The sequence below is a fragment of the Myxocyprinus asiaticus genome, chromosome 26 (assembly GCF_019703515.2).
Source record: "Myxocyprinus asiaticus isolate MX2 ecotype Aquarium Trade chromosome 26, UBuf_Myxa_2, whole genome shotgun sequence".
NCBI lineage: Eukaryota > Metazoa > Chordata > Actinopteri > Cypriniformes > Catostomidae > Myxocyprinus > Myxocyprinus asiaticus.
Genome location: NC_059369.1, coordinates 34,974,266 through 34,999,305, shown reverse-complemented (window position 1 = coordinate 34,999,305; position 25,040 = coordinate 34,974,266). Strand labels below are relative to the sequence as shown.

Sequence of the window (25,040 nt, the reverse complement as noted above, 5' to 3'; positions counted from 1 at the left end):
TTTGGGAGTGAGGTGATGACCCTGTTTTGGAGTGTTACGGAACACTGACCCATTTCTGACCCATCGCAAGCCCGGTATCCATCTCAGGCAGGTGAGAGGATTACTGTCTAGGCCGGCATGTAACACCTGTCTCGTTCCTCATAGGCCTTAATCCAGGAAAGTCCTCCTCAGCAACAAATGGAGACAATTAGTTTTGGCAAACATGCAGTGAGTGTAATCACTTTCAGTGTGGATGCTGTGTGTATAGTGCACATACGTAATCAATGACACACCCCTGTAGTCTTTTGCACTTCAGCATAAATACTTCCTCCTCCTTTTTTTTTTTTTTAAATGAAATCTGTCTCTCTAGCACACACACACGCAGTGTGTGCCAGTGTTGATAAATCAGGGCCAGTGGGTGAGATCAGGAGCAGGCTGTGGCCATGTGTTCTTTTCCTGCAGTGTCACGGTGAGAGAGTTAATCTGATTTACTGCTGACTCTCACTATCACTAACACTACCAGGAACATGCAGTTCAGACACTCTCTAACAAGTGGCACACTTCTACCTCGGGGAATCTCACGAAAACTGTCAAGACGTTTGCAAAGTCATATTTCACCCCAAGTTTAAAAAAAAAAAAAGAAAAGAAATGAAATTATATTGTTTTAACATTATATAATAATAAGTATACAAAAAGTAATAAAAAAGAATAATTTCTTTTATCATTATTTTAATTATTTATTTAGAAAATAACACTTATTTGTTTTTTTTTTTTTATTTTTTTTTTTTTTTGCATTTGGAAATTATATTTTGTAGCTGACTTTAATGTGGAAAAATCAGATTTTCATTATTGCAAAGAGAAATAAAAGTGCATAAAGTATAAGTGCATTTGTAAGTATAAATCATGGTAGTATTTGTTACATTTAATTTTCTTTATGCTGATTTTAGTAATAATAATAATATTATTATTATTTTTTTTTTATCAAGATGACATCCAGAATGAGATAGAAAAAATGGGTAAAATAGTAAAAAAATAAATGAATATTATAATAATTCTCATGTCATGAAACATACATTTTCTTGCATTATGGTAATAAGACTTTGTTAGGAAAATATTCTTAATTTTCTAAATAAAAAAACAGCATATCACAGCTCAAGGTATAAATAATTTTATATTACTTTTTTCTTTATTTTTTATCTTCCTTTTTTTGATTGAGCTTTTTTGTTTTTGGATGTGTATGCTTTTGAGAAAATGTTTATAAAATGTTCTTAATTGTCATGAAAATAATGTCATAATAATAATAATAAAAACCTTTAAAAATGGTCTGTTTCCTTTATGCAAAATAAATAAAATTAATAAATGTACAGTATCATATACAGTATATACACTGGTGGCCAAAAGTTTTATATAATGTACAGATTTTGCTCTTATGGAAAGAAATTGGTACTTTTATTCACCAAAGTGGCATTCAACTGATCACAATGTATAGTCAGGACATTAATAACGTGAAAAATTATTATAACAATTTGAAAAAAAATAATTCAGAACTTCTTAAACTACTTCAAAGTGTTCTCATAAAAAAAAATCCTCCACGTGCAGCAATGACAGCTATGCAGATCCTTGACATTCTAGCTGTCAGTTTGTCCAGATACTCAGGTGACATTTCACCCCATGCTTCCTGTAGCACTTGCCATAGATGTGTTGGGCACTTCACACACCTTACAGTCTAGCTGATCCCACAAAATCTCAAGGGGGTTAAGATCCATAACACTCTTTTCCAATTATCTGTTGTCCAATGTCTGTGTTTCTTTGCCCACTCTAACCTTTTCTTTTTGTTTTTCTGTTTCAAAAGTGACTTTTTTGCAATTCTTCCCATAAGACCTGCACCCCCGAGTCTTCTCTTTACTGTTGTATATGAAACTGGTGTTGAGCGGGTAGAATTCAATGAAGTTGTCAGCTGAGGACATGTGAGACGTCTATTTCTCAAACTAGAGACTCTGGTGTACTTATCCTCTTGTTTAGTTGTACATCTGGCCTTCCACATCTCTTTCTGTTCTTGTTAGAGTCAGTTGTCCTTTGTCTTTGAAGACTCTAGTGAACACCTTTGAATAAAATCTTCCGTTTTTTGGCAATTTCAAGCATTGTATAGCCTTCATTCCTCAAAACAATGGTTGACTGATGAGTTTCTAGAGAAAGCTGTTTCTTTTTTTTGCCATTTCTGACCTAATATTGACCTTAAGACATGCCAGTCTATTGCATACTGTGGCAACTCAAAAACAAACACAAAGACAATGTTAAGCTTCATTTAATGAACCAAATAGCTTTCAGCAGTGTTTGATATAATGGCAAGTGATTTTCTAGTACCAAATTAGCAATTTAGCATGATTACTCAAGGATGAGGTGTTGGAGTGATGTCTGCTGGAAATGGGGCCTGTCTAGATTTGATCAAAAATGACTTTTTTCAAATAGTGATGGTGCTGTTTTTTACATCAGTAATGTCCTGACTATACTTTGTGATCAGTTGAATGCCACTTTGGTGAATTAAAGTGCCAATTTCCTTCCGAAACAGCAAAATCTGTACATTATTCCAAACTTTTGGCCACCAGTATATATATACGTATACATTTTTCTCATTTCTTTACATTTTTGGATGAAATATGACCCAGACAATTTTTAGTAGCATACTGTAATGTGGAAAAATCTGATTCTTATTACCGCAATGATACTTACAACTGTAAGTAAACATCATGGCAGTATTTATTGTACTGAATAAAAAAAAATAATAAAAAAAAAAAAATAAAAAAAAAAACATTTAATTCTGGAAAGGACAATTTTCTATTGAGAATAATAATTTTTTTTTTTTTTTTTTATCACAGTAATGAGAATTTTATGGGCAAATGTTAATTTTGGGGTGAAATATGACCTTTTTTGTTGTTGTGAGATTTACTTACCCATCAAACCAGCACTATCACAAAAGTGAATCGATAATATTCTTCCTAATCAGATTTATCCATAGTAGTTACCAGAGTTTATAAATCAATGCATTTACTGATAGCGTAATGCATCTATTATTCAATCACTCTTGTGGTTTGTGATGTATGTCAAAATTGACTGAATTCAAGAACTTTGATCTAAAATTCCACCATAAACATTTGGCAGCCAATTAAAACCTTGCATTTGGTCGTATGCGTTTGTGTGAGTAATCTGCACTCATGCCAGCTCAGAGCAGTCAGTGTATAAAGTGTACACAGCAAAACACCATCAGAGGGGGTTTGTGGGGAAAACTTAAATTCTCCACTAAGTTTTGTTGGGTGGTAACATGAGCCACAAAGAAGTGAAAGCTGATATTCCGCTGGTCAGTGCAATCCACAGAAGTACATTAGGAGCGAAGTGAACCCTTTTAATCAGCTTGGCTCTGTGATGTGGGCGGATTGGCCTATAAAAGGACTTTGAGCTGAATTCATATAAACACTAGGCACATTAGGGCCACGCAGAGAGATAAGCTGGTTACAAACCTTCTCAAACAAAGCACGTGAGGAGGTGTAGAGACACTGCCTAAGAATGACAACAAACAGGATTTCAATTATAAAGTCGGCTAAATTTAAAGCCCATTCTTGAACAAGAAAGAATTATCTTCATTAAGCTAGAAATTAAAATGAAATTATCTTCAAATTACAGGACTGATTTAGTTTTCAGGAAGCTTATTAACAAATACATTGTTTTAAAAGCACAAACACTGCAATCCAATGAAATGTGTGCAAATATATTTTCAAATGGTTTTAACAAAAAAGATTTAAAAAACTTAAAACATACATAAAAATATGTAACAAACATCTGAGACATCTTAAAAAAAAAAAACGTACAATAGTAGTTGTGTAAAAACTCACAAAACTGCAGTATGCCCCCCCAAAAATACAGTGCATTTAATATTAATATAGACATATATTCATGGTGACTTTAACAGAAGGCAGAAAACATAAAACAAACAAAAACATATCTTACAATAACAATTAGTAACATGGGGAGATTTTCTTTTCTCAGACATTAAAGTAACACAGGAAAAAAAAAAAGTATTCATGTAAATACATTAATATATAGTATACATGGAATTGCCTTCATTGATATGGGTATATAAATATGAAATTTGAGTAAACATTATAGATTTTTTAAGAGCTTTTGGTTTATTTGGTTGCATGGATCCTAATGGTAAACATTCTGAGTCCAACAAACATCAAGATATTCATTCAAAGTCAGGTCATTTACATTTAACATATAACTTCTATTGAGTACAAAAGTATTGAGCTCCCGAGTCTTTCCTGTGTGTTTCGTGTAAATCTGCACTACTAGACTTTTTGATATACACTCAAATGTTGTAAATAAAGTAATAAAATAAACAATTTACAGCAATGTGGACGAAGAAAGAGGGAAAAAGTAATATTATAATACTATTGACCTGATGTGAAAAAACAAACAAACTAGCATTGTCTGACAGAAGGTTCACAGTCCAGCTTTATACGCATTGATGTCAGTGTGAATTCCATGACAGTCTGTGTGTAATCAAGCAGGAATGCAGTGGTTGGGTCTTCGGGACATGATGAACCCCCTGAGACACACACACCTGTACGAGCCTTCTGTGTTCACACACCTACCATTAATACAGTCTAGTGTGTCTTCCTCCTCACACTCATCCGCATCTACAGGGAAACAACAACAAATGGAAGCATCCATTATAATGTTAAAGCTGCATCAGCACCCCCTAGTGGCAGTGCAGCATACAGCACTGAACACAGTAACTTCTCCCTTCGGTGAACAGCAGTCAATATTGGCTGCACTACTAAAAAAATAAAAGAACACTTAAGCTAAGTATATTTCAATATTGTTGACTGGCTAAGAAAGGGGAAAAAAAGAAGACAAATGTGCTAATAAAGAGGAAGGGGGTGGGAGAGAGAAAAACAGTTGGCCCTATTTTAAGAGCTCGTGAGGACAATGGCCATCTCCTATCAGACATTTTTGCATCAGCTCAAATGTAAAAACCTTCACCTATGGTTTGACTGGTAGAGCGTTACGGCAGCAGTGTGGAAGACCTGGGTTCGAATCTAGTGTTGAAACTAGAAAGTAATCATGTTTGCGTAATAAATGACGACTGCGTTTCTGAGGTTGCATTTTTCCCTCTAACATTACATTTTAACTGCACTGATGGTTAGATTTAGGTTTGGCATTTGGGTTGGGTGGTACATATTATAAAATATGCATTGCTCTTCAACATATTACACCCTGTACACAGCTGAAAACAACTCACAACTCATTTTTAGCGCCCCTCTGAGGACATTACTCCCGGAAAATGGAGCTCAAACATACCCATATGCCAAATAACAGTTACTGCTTTGGCCACTGGTGGCAGTGTTTCACATTTCAGAGAGCACAGACTCATTTTAGCTATAGAAAAGCCAATGTACTGTTTTCGATTTTACTGTGAGATCGGTCTGCTCAGTGAAATTGCATACTGTCAGAGTATGGGTGTAGAATAGTTTCTAATTAACATGCAAATGGAAAGAGATTCACAAATAAAATAATGGTTCACAAATAAAAAGAATGAGATTTACAAATATATGTTAGGAGTTTCACAAAAATAAAGTGAATTCACAAATAATTGTTTTTTATTTACAAAAATATTTTTTAACTCACAGACAACTCTGTCCACCATTCATTTGTGAATCGCGCACATTTATTTGTGGATCGCTTGCTGTGCATTTGTGGATGGCAGCTCACATTTGTGAATTCTGAAACATTTCTTGTGCGAGAGCTGCGAGCAATCCACAACTAGTTGGACTCCACCCATCATCTACTCAAGCCAATCAGATAACGGTTACTTTATTCGGACCAATTGTAGCACGTTCTATCTTCAACCAATCACGCTTCGTTTTACAATCAGGGAAGGACCAGAGTCACAGTGCTCTCATGAGCATGGAATCAAGCACTTACAGATATACTCCAAGGCCGCAAACTTTTAAAGAAATGGACGACATCAGAGGAATACTGTGACTTCAGGTTCGTATCAATTTCTCTCAGTTATAAACATGTGTTGTGTCTTGTTAAATGTCGACAGCTAAAAACTGCCCATTTGTAGAGTGTTCTGATCATTACCTATATAGCTAACCTGGCTGACTGTATGAGTATGCTATTTTAATTTTATCCAAGTTTATTGACTGAAACTCCTAGCTACATAATGGAAAATGTATGTATGAGTCATCAAAACCTTTACTCTTAATGTTACATGGCAGATCCAAACAGACACACTACTAGACACTACAAAAGATCAGTAGTACAGATAGTGCCTTTATAAAACATGAATCATATTAGATGATTTTACGAGCACAAACCATAAATTAATACCCTATATTACACAGTGTACAAGATCTGCTATGCCAATAATTTGGTTTCACATTATGTTAATATATATATATATATATATATATATATATATATATATATATATATATATATATACACACACACACACACACACAGTTGTGCTCAAAGGTTTACATACCCTGGCAGAAATTGTGAAATTTTGGCATTGAATTTGAAAATATGACTGAGCATGCAGGAGCACAATACAACGATACTTGAACAAAAATGAGCTGCATGGTCGAGTTGCCAGAAAGAAGCCAATGCCACAAAAAAGCCCGGTTACATTATGCCCGACAACACCTTGACACACCTCACAGCTTCTGGCACACTGTAATTTGGAGTGACGTGACCAAAATAGAGGTTTATGGTCACAACCATAAGCGCTATGTTTGGAGAGGGGTCAACAAGTATTGTGCTCCTTGAAACAACCACACCGTCTTTTTCCAGAGCAGCCTGTATTTCTCCTGAGGTTACCTGTGGGTTTTTCTTTGTATCCTGAACAATTCTTCTGGCAGTTGTGGCTGAAATCTTTCTTGGTCTACCTGACCTTGGCTTGGTATCAAGAGATCCCAGAATTTTCCACTTCTTAATAAGTGATTGAACAGTACTGACTGGCATTTTCAAGGCTTTGGATATCTTTTTATATCCTTTTCCATCTTTATAAAGTTCCATTACCTTGTTACGCAGGTCTTTTGACAGTTCTTTTCTGCTCCCCATGGCTCAGTATCTAGCCTGCTCAGTGCATCCACGTGAGAGCTAACAAACTCATTGACTATTTATACACAGACACTAATTGCAAGCCACAGGTGTGGGAAATTAACCTTTAATTGCCATTTAAACCTGTGTGTGTCACCTTGTGTGGCTGTAACAAAGCCAAACATTCAAGGGTATGTAAACTTTTGATCAGGGTAATTTGGGTGATTTCTGTTATCATTATGAATTAAAAAGGAGCCAAACAACTATGTGATAATAAATGGCTTCATATGATCACTATCCTTAAATAAAAGACAGTTTTTTTTGCATGAACTGCATGATCATTGAAGTAATATTTCAAAGGATTTATATTTTTAGCACTTATTATTATGGCAGACCAGTCCAATGTTAGTTACAAGAAATAATTATGTTAACCCTGTAAAACAATGTGTGTTTCACTTATTTACTCAGGAAGTATATGGGCTTTGTGACAAAGGAGAACAACAACAACAATAATAATACTAATAATAATAATAAAAGAGTTGTGAGGATACTGGAGAACTGGTGCTCTCTGTTCCAGTCTACATCACAAAAAGATGGAAACAGTTGTGGGACTTTTGTGCTACTGGTGGTAAGACATCACAAAGCTCCATGGCCCAATCTTGTTTGTGTAACATGTTTTTTTCTATACAGTAATGGACTTGTTTTTAACGTGTAACTATTATTTTTATGTGCAGAATGCTCTTACTATTATATGTGCAGAATGCTCTTACCCTGACTAGGAGAATCTGTCCCAGACAACTGATACAACACCATGACGTGGCAATAAAAATGTTCATGTACAACAAAATCAAGATTTTGTTTTTTATGTAATCCAGCTGTAATGTTCAATTCCAGTGTTTGTGTGTAAAATGTTCTCAAATTTTATGTTTTTTTGTAGTTACATGCATGACAACCTGTAATTTGTAAGCAAACAAATCATGCCTTTTAGCCAACAGACTTGCTTTAAAGTGTAAAACAAAAACCAAACAGACACTCTTTAAAGCCTACTAACCTCAAGGTATTTGATAACTCAATAAAAGATTTGTCTACTAAATGACAAAAAATATTTTGTCAAAAGAGATGAGTCATAATTTATACTCATATTCATGTTGTTCCAAACCCAAACAAATGTTGTGGGAGGAACTCAAAAGGAGATGTCAGGAATAATGATGGGGACTGACAGCCTCACTTTCATTTCTCACTCAATTTATTTGTGAACCATTTTTTATTTGTGAATCTCTTTCCATTTGTATGTTAATTAGAAACAATTCTACCCCATATCAGAGTATTTACTGCATTTGGTGAAGAACACACTTCTCGGCCAGGAAAAAAAGGATGTTCTTTAGGTATGCAGGTGAGTAGTATGAATATATTCTGTGCATACTTCATACAGGAATGCGGGTATTGTCCCGTGATCCGAGTATATGACTTAATAACAACAGCTGCAAAAATAACCTACTCTGGTGTACTTTTAATGCTTGAAAGAAGAAAACATGGCAAAGGGGTACGGAAAATAATTAATTGACAATTAATTAAATAATTAATTATTCATTCAAGATGTATTCTCTTAAAACTAATCTTAATATCTTTCGCAATTTTTCTTTCCAAGTAATTTTTCTTGTTTTAAGAATGTTCAGATATTTTTATCGAAAAACAAGAAAAACGTTTGATTAAGGAAATACATAATAATTTGCAGTGTTCTGTATTTCTGCTGCACTTCTCTATTTTATTAATTAATATTTTTATTTTTAAAATAAAAAAATGATCTTTTATTAATTATTATTTTAATCATCTTTTAACCTTTATTTATTTAATTTAATTATTTATTTTTCTCCCCAGTTTGGAATGCCCAATTCCCAATGTGCTCTAAGTCCTAGTGGTGGCAAATTCTTTGGAAATCCAAATGTACACATAAATGTTATGACAATTCAGCACATTAAAACAAAACCAAAAACCAAATCTTACCTATGCAAGTCATAGTGGTGATGTCAAGCTGATAACCATCATAACAGTCACAGGTGTAACCTTCCTCGACGCGGATACAGCGGCCATTCTCACAACCCTGTAGGATGCCACACTCTTCTGAACTCAGACTTCCATACGGTTCGTACCTCCCTGAAACACACAAAATGCAATAGACATTATCACAATCAAGCTTTCATTGCCTAGACTTAAAGGGCTAGTTCACCCAAAAATAAACATTCTCTCATCACTTACTCACCCTCATGCCATCCCAGATGTGTATGACTTTCTTTCTTCTGCAGAACACAAATTATGATTTTTAGAAGAATATTTCAGCTCTGTAGGTCCATACAATGCAAGTGAATGGGTACCACAATTTTGATGCTCCAAAAAGCACATAAAGGCAGCATAAAAGTAATCCATATGACTCCAGTGTTTTAATCCATATCTTCAGGAGTGATATAATAGGTGTGGGTGAGAAACAGATCAATATTTATGTAGCTTTTAAATCAATATTTAAATATTAAATATCTCAGTAGGGGGCAATGTGCATGAAGAATGTGAATCACCAAAAACACAAGAAGAATGTGAAAGTGAAAGTAAAGTGGAGACTGTGCAGGGAGGAGAATTTATAGTAAAAAAATATTAAATGTATTAATTAAATATTGATCTGTTTCTCACACACACCTATCATATTGCTTCAGAAGACATGGATTTAACCACTGGAGTCATGTGGATTACTTTTATGCTGACTTGTGTGATTTTTGGAACAAAATTTGGCACACATTCACTTGCATTGTATGGGCCAAAAGAGCTGAGAAATTCTTCTAAAAACCTTCATTTGAGTTCAGCAGATCAAAGAAAGTCATACACATCTGGGATGGAATGAGGGTAAGTAAATGATGAGAGAATTTTCATTTTTGGGTGAACTCTTAAATATTGTGTGTTACCCAGCTTTGAACTCACGCTCATAGACTCTTCGAGGACCCTCTCGTCTGTCGGGAAAAATTGGGAATGGTGACGGGGCTCTCCATGTCTCCTCCTCCTCGCCTTCGCTGTAGGGGGAGTTATCAGGGAGGGGGGCCAAGCTTAGTGGGAGTCCGTCTGGGCGAGCTGGCAGGGGTCGTGCCTCAAATGCTCGTTCACTGCGAGGATCTGGCATACCGAAGGGAGGACCGGGGGCAGTTTCGTAATCATCCTCCTCATAATAACGACTTCCAGTAGAAACACATTCCACTGATTAGTATGATTATTCACAATCTGATCACAGACTAGGTCATTAGTATTGTTCCAATGTGCAACTCTGACCAAAATTTTATTGGCTCAGAATTTCAAAACCTAGTGAGCTGCCTACCTAGAGAGCATTTTAAGATATCATAGGCACATTCTTAGCACAAAGGCTCTAAGGTGCCGTTCACACGGAATGTGTTTTGCGTCAGTCCACACTGTTTTTTGAATGCTTTCCTCTGCGCTTTGACGTCTTTTGATATAAACAAAACTAACAGACTATTTTACCCAAAACAGTATTTGTATGTGCAATGGTATTAGTTATTAAAGTAACTAAATAATGTAAAATTAAATTGGAAACAATTGTGAGTCGTGTCTCTTGGGTACTTCACATGAACAAGGCATGTTGCTGTAAGAGTTGCTGTCCATGTAGCACATTGAAAGATTCTATTGCCTTAGAAGACAGCAGCCTATGTGGGCAGTACACAACTGACACAGGAAGGGAGCTCACTAGGTTTAGGAACAGAGCGCTCTGTGTTCATTTTCTGCCCTTTTTGTCTCATAACTAACTTTAATAATGATATAAAGAATTAGTCCATTAAGCTATTGTATTAATGTGTACCCTGTGGCTGGCCGTCTGTAGGGGGAGTCTGGGAGTCCATATGAAGTGGGTGGTCTGGCTCTCAGCCCAGACCTCCTTCCACCTGCCCCCACAGGGCTGTAGTCATCGTAGTCAGTAGGGAGGTACTCTGGGCGTTCAGGCAGAGGTTCGGGATACTCAGGGGGGCCGTAAGGTGGGCGGTATCCTCCTCTTCCAGGCCCAGGGCCGAAGCGCTCATAATACCGAGGGGAGTAAGGAGGAGGACCCAGCTCATTACACAGAGCCTCATAGGCCTCTAATCAGGAGTAAACATTAACACATTAATGACATCATGACAGAGTTAAAACCTGCTGGAAAATCTACAGTAGCTTAAGATGGTAGCGTGTTTCTAGATAGTCTAAGCACACACCTAAAACTGCTATGACCAGCTGGTATTTGGTTTGTTGCTGGTCCAAGATGGTGTATCGAGCTTTACCAGCTTTTACCAGCTAATGACCAGTTATAAAAAAGCCATTGTGTACTGTACATATACTGTACCACAGCTACAAACTTAAGATGGATTTTCCAACAGGGAGGAGTGATCAGAGGAAAATAACAGATAGAATAACTGCGTATATCGGTGTGTGTACCTTCATCTCTGCGAGGGCAGAGGGCACATTTTAAACCCCAGGCCTCTCCATACAAACAACAGCACTCAGTGAAAGTCAACTGAGCTCCTAATAAAGGACTCTGACACACCAGACTAGCTGTGACATGTCGCCAACATAAATTTAAGTTCTCATCTGAGAAAAAGACAAAACAAAACAAAAAGCAAAGATGACAAGCACATCAGTAAACTACAATACACTGTTAGGAACAAAAATGTCCTATAACCCTGCTGAAAAAAAAACAAACAAAAAAAAAAAACAAGGCTAAACTGGATGGCTAATACAGCTGGTTTAAGAGCCTTTCTAATAAAGAGAAGCCTACAAGGTTAGGAACAAAATGCATAACGTGGTTGTCCCATAGAGATTCTATGGGCAGTACACTGGCAAGGAGACCAGAGGCAGTTTTTTTTACTGGATGTCTATGGAGGAAATGCTTCAGTGTGCTGAATAAACTGCTTTTGTGAGGTAACAGCTCATCACTCAATGAAGTGACTGCCTGTCTGCTAATCTTCAACATGTTTTACACTAAATAATCCTTTTGGAGTGAACTATTTGAGGAGTTTACTACAATAAAACTGCTGTTTTATAAGACAAGACAAATACTTTTGTCAGTGTCGGTTTACGGCTCTCCCCATTCATTTGTATGATATCCACAAAAGGTGACTTAAAAAAACACACACACCACAAAAAAAAAAAAACACAAAGGTTGTTATCTCAGTATAAAAGATCTCTGGTTAAGCTGGTCTCCTAGCCTGGCCAAGTTAGTGCTTGGCTAGTTTCTAACCTGACCCAATGCCCCAAACCCCTCTAAAACCAACCAACTGACCAGCCTGACTAGACTGGGAGACCAGCTAAACCATCCAGTCAGCTTAGTCTGGTTTTAGCTGTTTGTTTTTTTTCAGCAGTGGAAACTAATATGTCAAAGCATGAATGTGAAAGTGTGTATTCATGGTCCAAATGCAAGTAAAAATTGGCTTTGGTGCACACATGCCAATGGGCTGTTAACCTTCTTAAGAACTACGGCATTACATGGTTAGTCGAATTCTAAGAATGATAATCTTACCCTCACTGATAAGTGATTAGGAATGTCATACTGTAAATATTGATGCATTGATTATTGATTGGTACATAATTTTTTCGATACACTTTTGAGGCATTAATATATTAACATTGGCCAACATTTAAATTAGAAGCCTAATTTGTGTGTTTTTCAATTCACTGTCAGTTGAACTTCCGTTTAACTTTGTGCGACCCCGCGTCCACGTGCGTGGACATTGTATTTTGGCTTCGCTATACGCAACGCATAATTTAAATTAATTTAAACTGACTGAATACTTTTCACAATACTCTACACTGTCATTTGAGGGTTAAACTTCTGGAGTACCAAGTCATGTGACACAACAGCATGGCGTTGATTTACGTAAAGCACTTCTACGGGTGCAGAGCCAACAAAAGTGCCTCTGGTAAGAAACCTCTAGGTCAGGGGTCGGCAAGCCTTTTGACATGGAGTGCCATTTTTTATTTTCCTGGTCAATGGACGCTGCTGACACCAAAAGCCAGTGTCTGTATGGGCCAGGGGTGTGTCAGTGCCCATGGCATGGGTAACTTGCACAACTGTGAGAACACCATGAATGCAGACAGATATGTACAAATTTTGGAGCAACATATACTGCCATCCAGCACCGTCTTTTCCAGGGACGTCCCTGCATTGTCCAGCAGGACAACTTCAAATCACATACTGCCAAGATTACAAGTTCATGGCTGTGTAAACAGAGAGTGTGGGTGCTAGATTGGCCTGCCTGCAGTCCTGACCTGTCTCCAATTGTGAATGTATGGTGCATTATGAAGCACACCATATGGCAATGAAGACCCCGTACAATTGTTCAGCTAAAGACCTACATAATGGATGAATGGGGGAAAATTCCACTTTCTTAACTTAAACTTGTGTCTTCAGTGCCCAAATGCTTAATAAGTGTTATTAGAAGAAATGGTGATGTTTCACAGTGGTAAACACTCGAGTCCCAACTTTTTTGGAGCGTGTTGCAATCATCTGATTTGAAATTACTGTACATAAAAAAATAAAAAATAAAATATGAAATTCACAGGGTAACACATCATATAATGTTTAGCTGCAGAGCTTTCATTATAGCAAAGGGTGAACATAATTTACAAATCACTCATTTTTAGTGATTTTTAGTTAGTAATTTTTCATATTGTCCCAACGTTTTTGGAATTGGGGTTGTACATTTTTCAAAACCACACGGAGGGGTAATCACTAGCACGCAAGCAACAGCGAGAGAGAAGCAGGCTATTTTATATGACGATTTTCACACCTGCATTCCAATCTACATCTTGATGTAATCCTTCCTCATGATCACGCAGCGTGTTTTCATCAGCTGAATGGGAGCTTAAACACTATTAAAGTGTGACGAGACTCGCGCTGCACGTGCAAGCCATTCGTGCATTACAAGCCGACTATTTAGCTTTTTTTGGTGAATCGCACCAGCAAAATCCTAAAACTTTTTTTATATTTTGAATAATTTATATTTTGCCAAGTGTGGGTTTTTTTTAATCCCATGATGTGGGTTTATGTTTTCTCTTTTAATCGTTTCATGTAATTTTGAGTGTGACCATAGTTTAAGGAGGGTGCATACCTGTATGCTGAGTTGGAAATCTCAAGGATTAATAGTGCCGTTTTCCTTATTACATCACGTGTTGTTCTGAAAGCAAAAATAAACAAATGAAACACGGAAGCAAAAAGCGGGCGCGTTTACTCGTGCGATTAACCGAAAGTGAAGCGCTGCCGGCTCGTGATGCAAGAATGGCTTACACGTGCTGCACAAGTCTGTTGGTATACTGCGGTCTCGTCACATTTTTACTTTTTGTTTAGCCACCCATTCAGTTCATGAAAACACGCTGCGTGATCATGAGGAAGGATTACATCATGATGTAGATTGGAATGCAGGTGCGGAATTTCATATAAATGAAATAGTCTACTCCTCTCTCGCCGTTGCTTTACCCCTTGATTACCCCTCCAATGCTGGTATGCGCTTCATAGGTTGCCGAACCCTACTCTAAATTTTTCATTGAAACCTGTTTGGGTTTAAAGAGTAGCGTCTCTACTTTCATTTGATATGCCGCTTAAAAAAATTCCTAAATTATTCTCGCCTCAGCACGCTGATAAACATGATGTCTACATATGTGGACTTTGGGACATTATTCCCTAAAAGATGAAAAAAAAACATGTTAGTTATTTTGAATAAATTTCAACATTAACACATCTATGGGTCATTTTGCTTCACTTTTATATATATATATATATAATATTTAATTTTTTTGTTATTACTGTACAATACGTTTCTATTCATCAATATTAGTAAATGCATTCCTATATGTACTGTGGATTTTCATTGAGAATCAGTGGGTTCATCCAAAAGCTGTGCAGACAGACAACACACTGGAAGTCATTCACTAAATAGTTAGCAAGGGAGCAAGGGGACATCCTATAGCTTTCTATGCAGCTAAGTGCATTCAATCCTAAAATCTGACCAAAAGTTCAATTTCAGGCTGCAGATGATGTTTGGACCACTCAACATATTTGGCAGACATGGGACAGTTGTAATCAAAACTTACATTATAATTCAAAATTTTATTTTAACATGGCAGTCCGTGAATGGATGATGTTGGCCATTACTTTGAATAAAGAATTATTTATACAGCTTTTATTTTTTTTAAATAAAAATAATGCAAAATACAGTTTCAAATTTTCTCAATTTACTTGCCATTGACATGAATGGAAAAAAGTCAATTTTGGCCCCTGTGTGTTTTCCTGCATCTCTTACCCTCAGTGAGGCCACTTGCGTTGATGCAGTTGTGCTGTGTGTCATCCAACACTAGAGGGGGCTCACACGTGCAGTAATACGTGCCCAGTGTGTTAACACATGTACCACCAGGACAGACATCCTCATTGTCACATTCATTATTATCTACAAAAAGAGAGAGAGAGAAAAAAAACATGCAACAGATTCCAATAATGTTAACAATTAAGTCAACGATTAAGTCAAAGTTAAAGGTATGACACTCTAATAAGTATTAAAATACATAGAAATATTGTAATTAAATTGAACTATTTATCAATATACTGTATTCATTGATATTTATAAATCAACATTTCAATCAACTTTTTTTTTTAAATGTTTTTATATATCACAAATTTCATTTATATTTTTCTAGAAAACTAACTTCAAGTGTTTCAACATAAGCCTTTAAATGTAAAAGCTTTTTGAGCTTTGACTGGAAGTGTATATGATAATAAGTTGTATGATATTTTGAAGATGGACCGATGCACTCCAGCAGCTCTATGTCGTAGTAGAATCCGCTGGGGCAGTAACAGGCATATCCAGGAATGTTGTTGACACACACTCCACCCTTACACACCTCCGGATCAAACAGCTTACACTCATCCACATCTGTTTGGAAGTCAACCACGTTCAGATTAGAAAGAACAAACACTGAAAGAGATTTATGGGATGTTTTTGTGAGCGTAAACAGAGTCAGTGTATTTGTCAATTCAAATGATTTACCCTTGTAGCTGAATGCTCCTGTTTCTGTGGTAACATACCCCCTTCCATTGGGACACAATGATTGGAATTCCACTAAAAGGAGAGAGTTATTGATTAAATGAGCTGATGGGAAACTCACACACATTTGGCACAAAAACAGCCAAGAAAATAAAATAGCAAAAGCTCTATAAGCACTTGTTATGTGTGTACGGTCTTAGCAATAGTTTAGGGACAAAATAATGTTGTTTTGTTTTTTTTATTATAAAAATGCAAAAAAAAAAAAAAAAGAAATGCAAAAAAAAAAAAATATATATATATATATATATATATATATATATATATACACACACACACACACATTTTTAGGTTTAGGGTTAGTCTATAGTACTTAAGCTTTAATTAAAAACAATATAAGTTCCCATGTGTGTGTGTTTGTTTTCACCTGTTCCGGTCTCAGGGCAGACTTCATACTGGCAGAGGAGCCCCCAGCCTTGTCCAACAGTACAGCAGCATTCCTGTAGAGTGGTGTTCTGATTCAATATCTTGCACGAGTATGGCTGAGAGATGCCGTAGTAACACTCTCTCAGTTCTCCAGGCCGAGACTGTGGCAAAGAGCCAGATCCTGACCCAGAGGACCCACTGGAACCATGGGCACCGGAGGAAGATGAGGATCCACCAGACTGAACCGGTTGACCTGCGATAAAGCCATGAACATCAACCCTGAAGTACAAAATCTCACATAATAAAACTGTAACAAAATCAAAATTTCCATAAACCTATCCTATTTTTTTTTTTTTTTTTTATGTGGTACATAAGCATGCTGTACATTAAAGAAATGAAAACCTCCTCCACAGTCTAAAAAGAACATTAATTAACACAAAGGTGCAAAAACATGTGGGTCTGAAATCCTTGGATTTCTGTTGTCTGAAACCTTAAAGACACATTGAAGAAATAGTTCACCCAAAAATGAAAATTCATCATTTACTTAACCTCATGCCATTCCAGATGTGTATGACTGTCTTTCTTTTGCTAAACATACAATAAATGAAGATTTTTAGAAGAATATCTCAGCTCTGCAGGTCCACACAATGCAAGTCAACATGGTCCAAAAATTTGAAGCTCCAAAAAGCACATAATGGCAGCATAAAAGTAATCCATATAACCAGTGCCTATGTCCTTTTACAGTAAGTCACTAAAATCCTCTCACCAGTATATCAGATTCCCGATGATCAAAACACTTTCACTCACTTTCTGACCTGGCGCCTTGTGATTGTAGTAGTATTGTCTATATATTAATATTCGAAATACACAACTCATGTAGGATAATGTACATAACTATGTTTTTTTTTTTGTTTTTTTTTATCTGTAAACTAATATTAATTTTAGTTTTACTTAAAATATGCTTTACTTGCAAACACAAAGTTATACATTACTTCCTCCCATGGCAAATGATTTTGAGGAACAATTATTTCCTGGAGACACAGTGTGCACTGTGCAGGATCTTTTGCTATATCATTTCATCACATGATTCACCTGCTTGCTTGCTGGTGTTTTGAATCCAGCTTTGCAAAGAAAAACTCCCTTTAGCAGCCTCCCTCCACTCTTTCTCTTTCTGTCTCATCTTGTTTTTTTGTGAAAGTGTGGTACTATAAACAGTATTCAACACAAAATTTGAACATATACAATATGCACAGAATAATGTGATACCTGATATGCAGACCTGGTGTTATTTAACATTATGCAGTTAAATTCCAAGGTTATTTAAGTGTTATTATCACTTTTATAAACTGTATAGGGTTGACATTGTCTTTATATACAGTACTGTACAAAAGTCTTAGGCACATAAGATGTTTCACAAAAGCATTTGTCTTAAGATGATTATTTATATCTTCAGCTTCAGTGTGTCAATTGGAAAAATACATTTTAGACTCCCAAACATTACTTTTGCAAATAGAAAATATTAGAATAGAAGAACAGGGAGCCCTGCAACTGTCATGGCCCACACAAAGCCCCCCACTGAACATCGTGTCAGTCTGAGATTACATAAAGAGACAAGCAATTGAGACAGCCTAAACATATAGAAGAACTGTGGCGAATTCTCCAAGAAGCTTGGAACATCCTATCTGCCAACAACCAAGAAAAACTGAGTCCAGGTGTACCTAGGAGATTTGCTGTTTTAAAGGCAAAGGTGGTCACACCGAATATTGATTTAGCTTTGTTATGTTTACTGGACTTTGTATGACATTAAGTGATAAATGAAAACTATTTATGTCATTATTTTTGAAGACATCTTCACTATGCAAAGTGCCTAAAACTTTTGCACAGTACTGTATGTATGTATGTATAATTTAATACACCGTAAATTGCAGAAAACTGCTTGCTTCATATATTCAGTTCAGCAACAGTTTAGGCTCACTTTATTATTCTTTATCATATACTGTATATATTATAACTTTATGATTTAGCTGGGCAGCAATTGTAGTAATTGGACAGACCACATTTAAGTTTAAATTACTACAAAGGAAAGAAAAGTTTAATTTTTTAAGGAACTTATGTTAGCTCTGCGATCTGATTGTTCACCCTATGAACTAATGCAGGTTTTTAATGCATTTGGGCCTGCTCAAGCAATGTCAATACTAATTAATGCACTTTTTTTTTCTCACCTTTTCTCCCCAATTTGGAATGCCTAATTCCCAATGTGCTCTAAGTCCTCGTGGTGGCATAGTGACTCGCCTCAATCCGGGTGGCGGAGGACGAATCTCAGTTGCCTCCGCGTCTGAGACCGTCAATCCGCACATCTTATGACGTGGCTTGTTGAGCGCGTTACCGTGGAGACGTAGCACGTGTAGAGGCTTCACTCTGTTCTCCTCGGCATCCATGCACAACTCACCACGCGCCCCACCGAGAGCGAGAACCACACATTATAGCGACCACGACCCTATGCATCTCCCTGCATGTGACTCCAGTGGTTAAATCCACGTCTTCAGAAGCGTTATGATAGGTGTGGGTGAGAAACAGAACAATTACTTTTTTTATATACATATATCTCCACTTTCAAACAGCCCTTCTAAGTGCTCTTCTTTTGCTTTTGGCGATTCGCATTCTTCGTGCATATCGCCACCTACTGGGCAGGGAAGAGAATTTATCGTAAAAAGGACTATTGATCTGTTTCTCACCCACTGATCAATATGAGAAGCCATCATACACTTCTCAAGACATGGATTTAACCACTGGAGTCTTCTGGATTACTTTTGCCTTTATGTGCTTTTTTGAGCTTCAAAGTTTGGATCCCATTGACTTGCATTGTTTGGACCTACAGAGCTGAGATATCCTCCTAAAATCATCATTTGCGTTCAACAGAAGAAAGAACGTCGTACGTAAATAGAGAATTTTCATTTTTGGGTGAACTACTGTATTCCTTAAACTACACCTATTCAGTTCCAAAAATGAATTCTTCCAAACTGACCATACAAACACTAGAGGGCAGCAGTGAAACTGATCAGACTTGTGTCTGTGTGATTGTGTGTGATTGTCTGTCTGTGAATTACCTGAGCTCGCTCTGTTCACACACTGCCCAGAGTGCGGCTCAAATTCCTCCTGCCCATTCTCACACTCGCACATGAAAGATCCCTCTACATTCCAGCAGCGCGCAGATCCACACACACCCTGCATCCTCTCACACTCGTTTATGTCTTCATAGAACAAGGCCGAGAGTGACATACAGAAAGACAGAGAGAGCGATTGAAGAGAGAGAAAAACCTCCACAAATGTTATAAGAATACATTTTGCATGTTGGGCAACTGTCCTGCAGACATTGATAGAGCTTGACAGTGTGCATGTGTGTGTTAGCGTGGCTCACCCACACATGCCTGCCCATCGCCTGTGGACTCGTAGCCCTGGTCACAGATACACTGATATGTGCCAATCAGATTCTGACAGAAGGTGTGCGGTCCACACACTGTCTCATTGGCACACTCGTTGATGTCTGATAAAGAGAGAGAGAGAATTCATTTTCATTCTGCACATTTATTCAGAGCATGTATGCATCTACACACTATATAAGTACAAAGTATGGGCTGTTACCTTCTGGTAGACAGCAAAGGTTGCCTGTGTGCAGGTATAATCATTTTAAGAAAAACCTGTATGCCTACTTAAAAGTACTAAATAAAAAGATGCAGATGTAAAATAGATATATTTTGCGAGACATATCCATTTCCTGAAGGATTTTGATTTTAGGTATTTGGTGGGTCTGTATACAGTAGTGTTGTAAGGCATTAAATTAGATATATTTAATGTCTTTGTATTTTATTGTGAGATTTTTTTGCACGTATTATTATTTACAAGCAAATTCAATTTAATTTAGCACTGCTGCTTCTTGGTAAGCCACAGCTAAAGTATGTTCTTTCTTTTGTGTACTTGATTTATGCGCTCAAAAGCTTACCCACACACTCTCCTGTGGCAGTGATGTGGTATCCAGGCTCACAGGATGCCACACAGTGGAAAGATCCAATGGTGTTCTCACAGCGCTGGGATCCACACACTGCCCCCCCTGAGTCCTCACACTCATTCACATCTGCAGAAAAAAAAGAGCTTGAATTGAGTACCACCCCACACATGCACATACACACAGTGCATACTCATGTTTAAGGACGGGGGTCCCACCCATAGGCTTGGCTGTTTAAAGATGTTAAGTGAGCCCCTGAACCTGCAAATGCATTTTGATTTTGTTCATTCGCTGCTTGCGTTGATTTGGCACCCGATTCATTATGCTTTTTTTTGCATATTTGTGATTGACAGTGCATGTTCTTAAGTTTGTACCCAGACAGGCTGTTTTCTCTGGATTCGTAGTAAAGCCGGTTTGGCAGTGGCACAGGAATGAACCCTCCATGTTGGCGCAGCGGCCATCCTGGCAAACTCCTTCCCGTGCGCACTCATCAACATCTGGCAACAAACAAGCACAAGTCATCAGTGACTCATCATCCCAAGCACAAGTCATCAGTGAAACATTGGTATTCCTGACAATGTGCTGTCTGCTGTAATGCTGGAGGATTCAAATCGTCAGGTATGATGCAGATTGACATGAATTCACTAAAACATGAAACACGAAACACTAATTTCTTGTAACATTTTTTCAGTGAATAACAACTTACATTTTGGTCTGTTCATCACACAAATCTATAGTCACTGTATGCTTGCATCGTAAGGAAAAGAGCAGCATGAACATTCTTTGAAATGTTTCCTTATGTGTTTGACAGAAAACAGAAAGTCATAGGGGTTTGCAAAAACATGACTGCGTGTAAATGATAGCACAATTTTCATTTTTGGGTGAATGCCTTTAACCACATGGCTTTAAACCATTTAAACAAGGAAAATTTATAAAATTCATAAAATACTTTCATTATTATTGTGCATCTTGATTTTATCTAAATGGGTGTGTGACTTATTGAAAAGAAAAATGTCCAAGTTGGCTTCAGATTTTTGAATAATGTGCTTTTGTGAATAGAATCATTTCATCCAAGAAGAAAAAAACACTTCACATTTGAGAAATCTTTTGCAACAACTCCCTTATGACTGCTGAGAGATTCAGAGAAACCATAACCATGTAGTCTGATGTTGGCTATGTATTACGTGTAGTGTCATACCTTGGCAGGACGTCCCGTTAATGCTGCTCTTGTAGCCTTGCGCGCAAACACACATATAGGAGCCGTCTGTGTTCACACACTCGCCGTTTGGAAAACAGAAATCCCCTTCCAGACACTCGTTAATGTCTGAGCCAGAATGATGACAGAATGGTAAATTGGGAGACATTTGTTAAAAAGCAAACTCAGAGTCAGATCATGCATTCAAATATGAAAATAACACATTATATGATACTCTAAGCAGCCTGATAAGGCTTGTTGCAGGTTTAAATCTGGAGCGATTAAAATGTGATAAATTAATGGTTTTGAGAAACTCATGTACATATACAAATACATTTGAGAAATGCTGTTTATTATTACATACTGTAGATGCTGAGTACACTTAATTAGACCTCATGGATTATGGAGTCTTGTTACACAATGCTCTGGAATACTCAATTCTGATTGGTCAAAGTAAGCTAAGTGGATCATTTCAACTTAAATTATTTTTTTATGTTTTTTTTTACTTTTCTTATGTTACAAGTGAGATAACGTATAGTAATTAAGTTGGTCTTTATTGCTAAATAAAGCCCCTCGATGTGATACAAGACTCCTCTGCTCTGTGTCAGGGTTTATTTTGACATAATTTTTAAAACATATATTTTTTTAACTGTCTCTGACCTCGGCATAGGCCACGGGCACTGGCTGCCCGGTATCCTGGTAAGCAGTCACAGCGATAAGAGCCATCCGTATTCACACACACACTCTGTGACCCACATATCTGAGTGCTAAGACATTCATCAATGTCTGAAGAGAGAAGAAACAAGAAGCACTGTGACAATGTCTTTCCATTAGAACACAGTTCAACAGAGGTAGAAAGCTCAACACTGGGAATTAAGTGATCTAAAAGTGATAGTTCAACCAAAAAAGAAAATTCTGTAATCATTGACTCGCACTCATGTTGTTTCAAACACGTATGACTTGCGTTCTTCCGTGGAACACAAAAGGAGATGTTAGGCAGAATGTTAGCTTCAGGCCATGTGCACGCTAATTATTTTGCTATGTTTACGCCACTTATTTAAACAGACTTTCGAAAACACTCCATAACTGGATACTTTGGAAATCAATGATGTTAGGAAACTGAAAACATGTCTGTCTTTCTTTTGCTAAACACAAATAAAGATTTTAGAAGTATATCTCAGCTCTGTAGGTCCATACATAGCAAGTCAACAGGGTCCAAAACTTTGAAGCTTAAAAAGCACAAAGGCAGCATAAAAGTAATCCATATGACTCCAGTGGTTAAATCCATGTCTTCAGAAGGGATATGATAGGTGTGATTGAGAAACAGATAAATATTTATGTCATTTTTTTTTTTTTTTTACTTTAAATCACTCCTCCTAAGCATTCTTCTATCCTGAGAGATCTTCTTTTATTTATGGTGATTCACATTCTTCACACATATCGCCACCTACTGGGCAGGGAGGATGATTTCTTAGTAAAAAGGACTTAAATATTGATCTGCTTCTCACCCACACCTATCATATCACTTCTGAAGACATGGATTTAACCACTGGAGCTGTATGGATTACTTTTATGCTGCCTTTATGTGCTTTTTGGATCTTTAAAGTTTTGGACCATGTTGACTTGCTTTGTATTGAGCTACAGAGCTGAGATATTCTTCAAAAAATCTTCGCTTGTGTTTAGCAGAAGAAAGAAAGTCATTCACATCTTGCATGAGGGTGAGTAAATGATGAGAAAATTTTCATTTTTAGGTGAACTACCATATTTACATACAAATATAATCCCATATAGGTACTGCACTTTTTGCTTGGGAATAGCAGACATAAATTGTCCATACTATCAGACTGTTATCACTGAAATAGGTGTCCTGAGAAATCACACCCATCTCTGTTACACCTCCAATCATTTAAACATGATTGTAAAATAGATATGCAACAAGAGCTTACATATAAGTGTTTATATAACTACAGCTGTCTTTGAAAGGTTTTGAGACAGACGTTTTGGGTCGTCTTCTCTTCTGCACTCCCCCTGACCCCTTTCATTTGCTTTCTCACTCTCTCTCATTGTCTGCATGATGCAAACAGAAACTTTAGATGGAAATAGATAATTGCGCTCAAACATGTGGCTGAGATTTGAGCCCTGCCTTCTGCAGGCCATATGCCCCCTTCACACTCCGCTCTTCATTTATTGATAGAGGGGGGGAGGAAGAGAGAGAGATGAGGAGAGATAGAGAGATAAAGAGTCTATCCCTGGAGGTATGAAGCTCTGTTGCACTGACACACATTAGATGCTTTTCGTTTGCCAAAGCCAACTTTCTTCGGTATATTCTTTATTCCGTCGCAAGAGGGTCTGAAGAAGAGCTAGCAAAGCAGCTGTTTATACTCAAAGAACTTCAACAAGACTTGAAAACCGCAAAAATCGTTTACTTATTCAGTATTTTTGTCTTGTTCTCTGGTAAAAAAAAAAAAAATCAAAAAATCCTTAAAAGGATAGTTCAGCCTAAAATAAAAATTATGTCATCATTTACTCACTCTCATGTTGTTCCAAACCCATTTGACATTATTTCTTCTGTGGAACACAAAAGGAGATGTTTGGCAGAATGTCTGAGCTGTTCTCTTCCGTAAAATGAAAGCAGATGGTAGTCAGAGGCTGACAAGCTTGGGTAAAAAAAAGCTCCTTAAAGCATGAGTCCTTATGACACATGTAATATATTATGAGACTTTTGAACCCATATACTAGTTTTGTGTGTGTAAAAGACAAAAAATGAGCTTGAAAATCTTGCTTGACAGCCATGGTCACTATTAACTGCCATTGTATGGAAAATAGCAGCTTGGACATTGTACAGGAAATAATTCCTTCGTGTTCCACAGAAGAAAGAAAGTCATACAAGTTTGGAACATCACGAAGGTAAATAAATGATGAAAGAATCTTCATTTTTGGGTGAACTATCCCTTTAAAACAAGATACTTTTACTTGAAAAAAAGTAAAAAAAACAACCAAACAAAAACAACTAACAAAATTGTCAAAATATGACAATATATCTTGGATTACATTTATTTTACGTTAGGTTTATGTTTTTCTTTCTTTCTCCATTACCCCAAATGCAAATTTTATTCTTGTTTTAAGTATAAACCTCTCTAAATGTTGTTAGATTTATGCTTCAAACCTGAAAAACTTGTCGTTAACAGTTAAAATGACTAAAAATGAAAAGAAAAAAAAAAAAAAAAATAATAATCTGAAACAAGTCTAAATATTGCATGCAATTATGCCTTTCAAG

At 36.8% G+C, this 25,040-nt stretch overlaps 1 protein-coding gene across 4 annotated transcripts in view; it reads right to left on the bottom strand.

Moving 5' to 3' along the window:
* Positions 1-3,556: 3,556 nt before the first annotated feature.
* Positions 3,557-25,040, bottom strand: part of LOC127417170 (latent-transforming growth factor beta-binding protein 4-like) — a 101,060-nt gene continuing 79,576 nt past the window's right edge. For all 4 annotated transcript variants that reach the window (XM_051656969.1, XM_051656970.1, XM_051656972.1 and 1 more), the window contains 15 exons: positions 22,424-22,549; positions 21,767-21,892; positions 20,943-21,065; positions 20,566-20,697; positions 19,984-20,109; positions 19,673-19,816; positions 16,567-16,818; positions 16,146-16,217; positions 15,903-16,031; positions 15,405-15,548; positions 11,545-11,697; positions 10,937-11,210; positions 10,054-10,301; positions 9,091-9,240; positions 3,557-4,673 (listed from right to left, as the gene is read on the bottom strand). In XM_051656969.1, the coding sequence (XP_051512929.1) occupies positions 4,537-4,673; positions 9,091-9,240; positions 10,054-10,301; positions 10,937-11,210; positions 11,545-11,697; positions 15,405-15,548; positions 15,903-16,031; positions 16,146-16,217; positions 16,567-16,818; positions 19,673-19,816; positions 19,984-20,109; positions 20,566-20,697; positions 20,943-21,065; positions 21,767-21,892; positions 22,424-22,549 (2,336 nt within the window). In that variant the 3' untranslated portion in view covers positions 3,557-4,536. The remainder of the gene's footprint in view (positions 4,674-9,090; positions 9,241-10,053; positions 10,302-10,936; positions 11,211-11,544; positions 11,698-15,404; positions 15,549-15,902; positions 16,032-16,145; positions 16,218-16,566; positions 16,819-19,672; positions 19,817-19,983; positions 20,110-20,565; positions 20,698-20,942; positions 21,066-21,766; positions 21,893-22,423; positions 22,550-25,040) is intronic.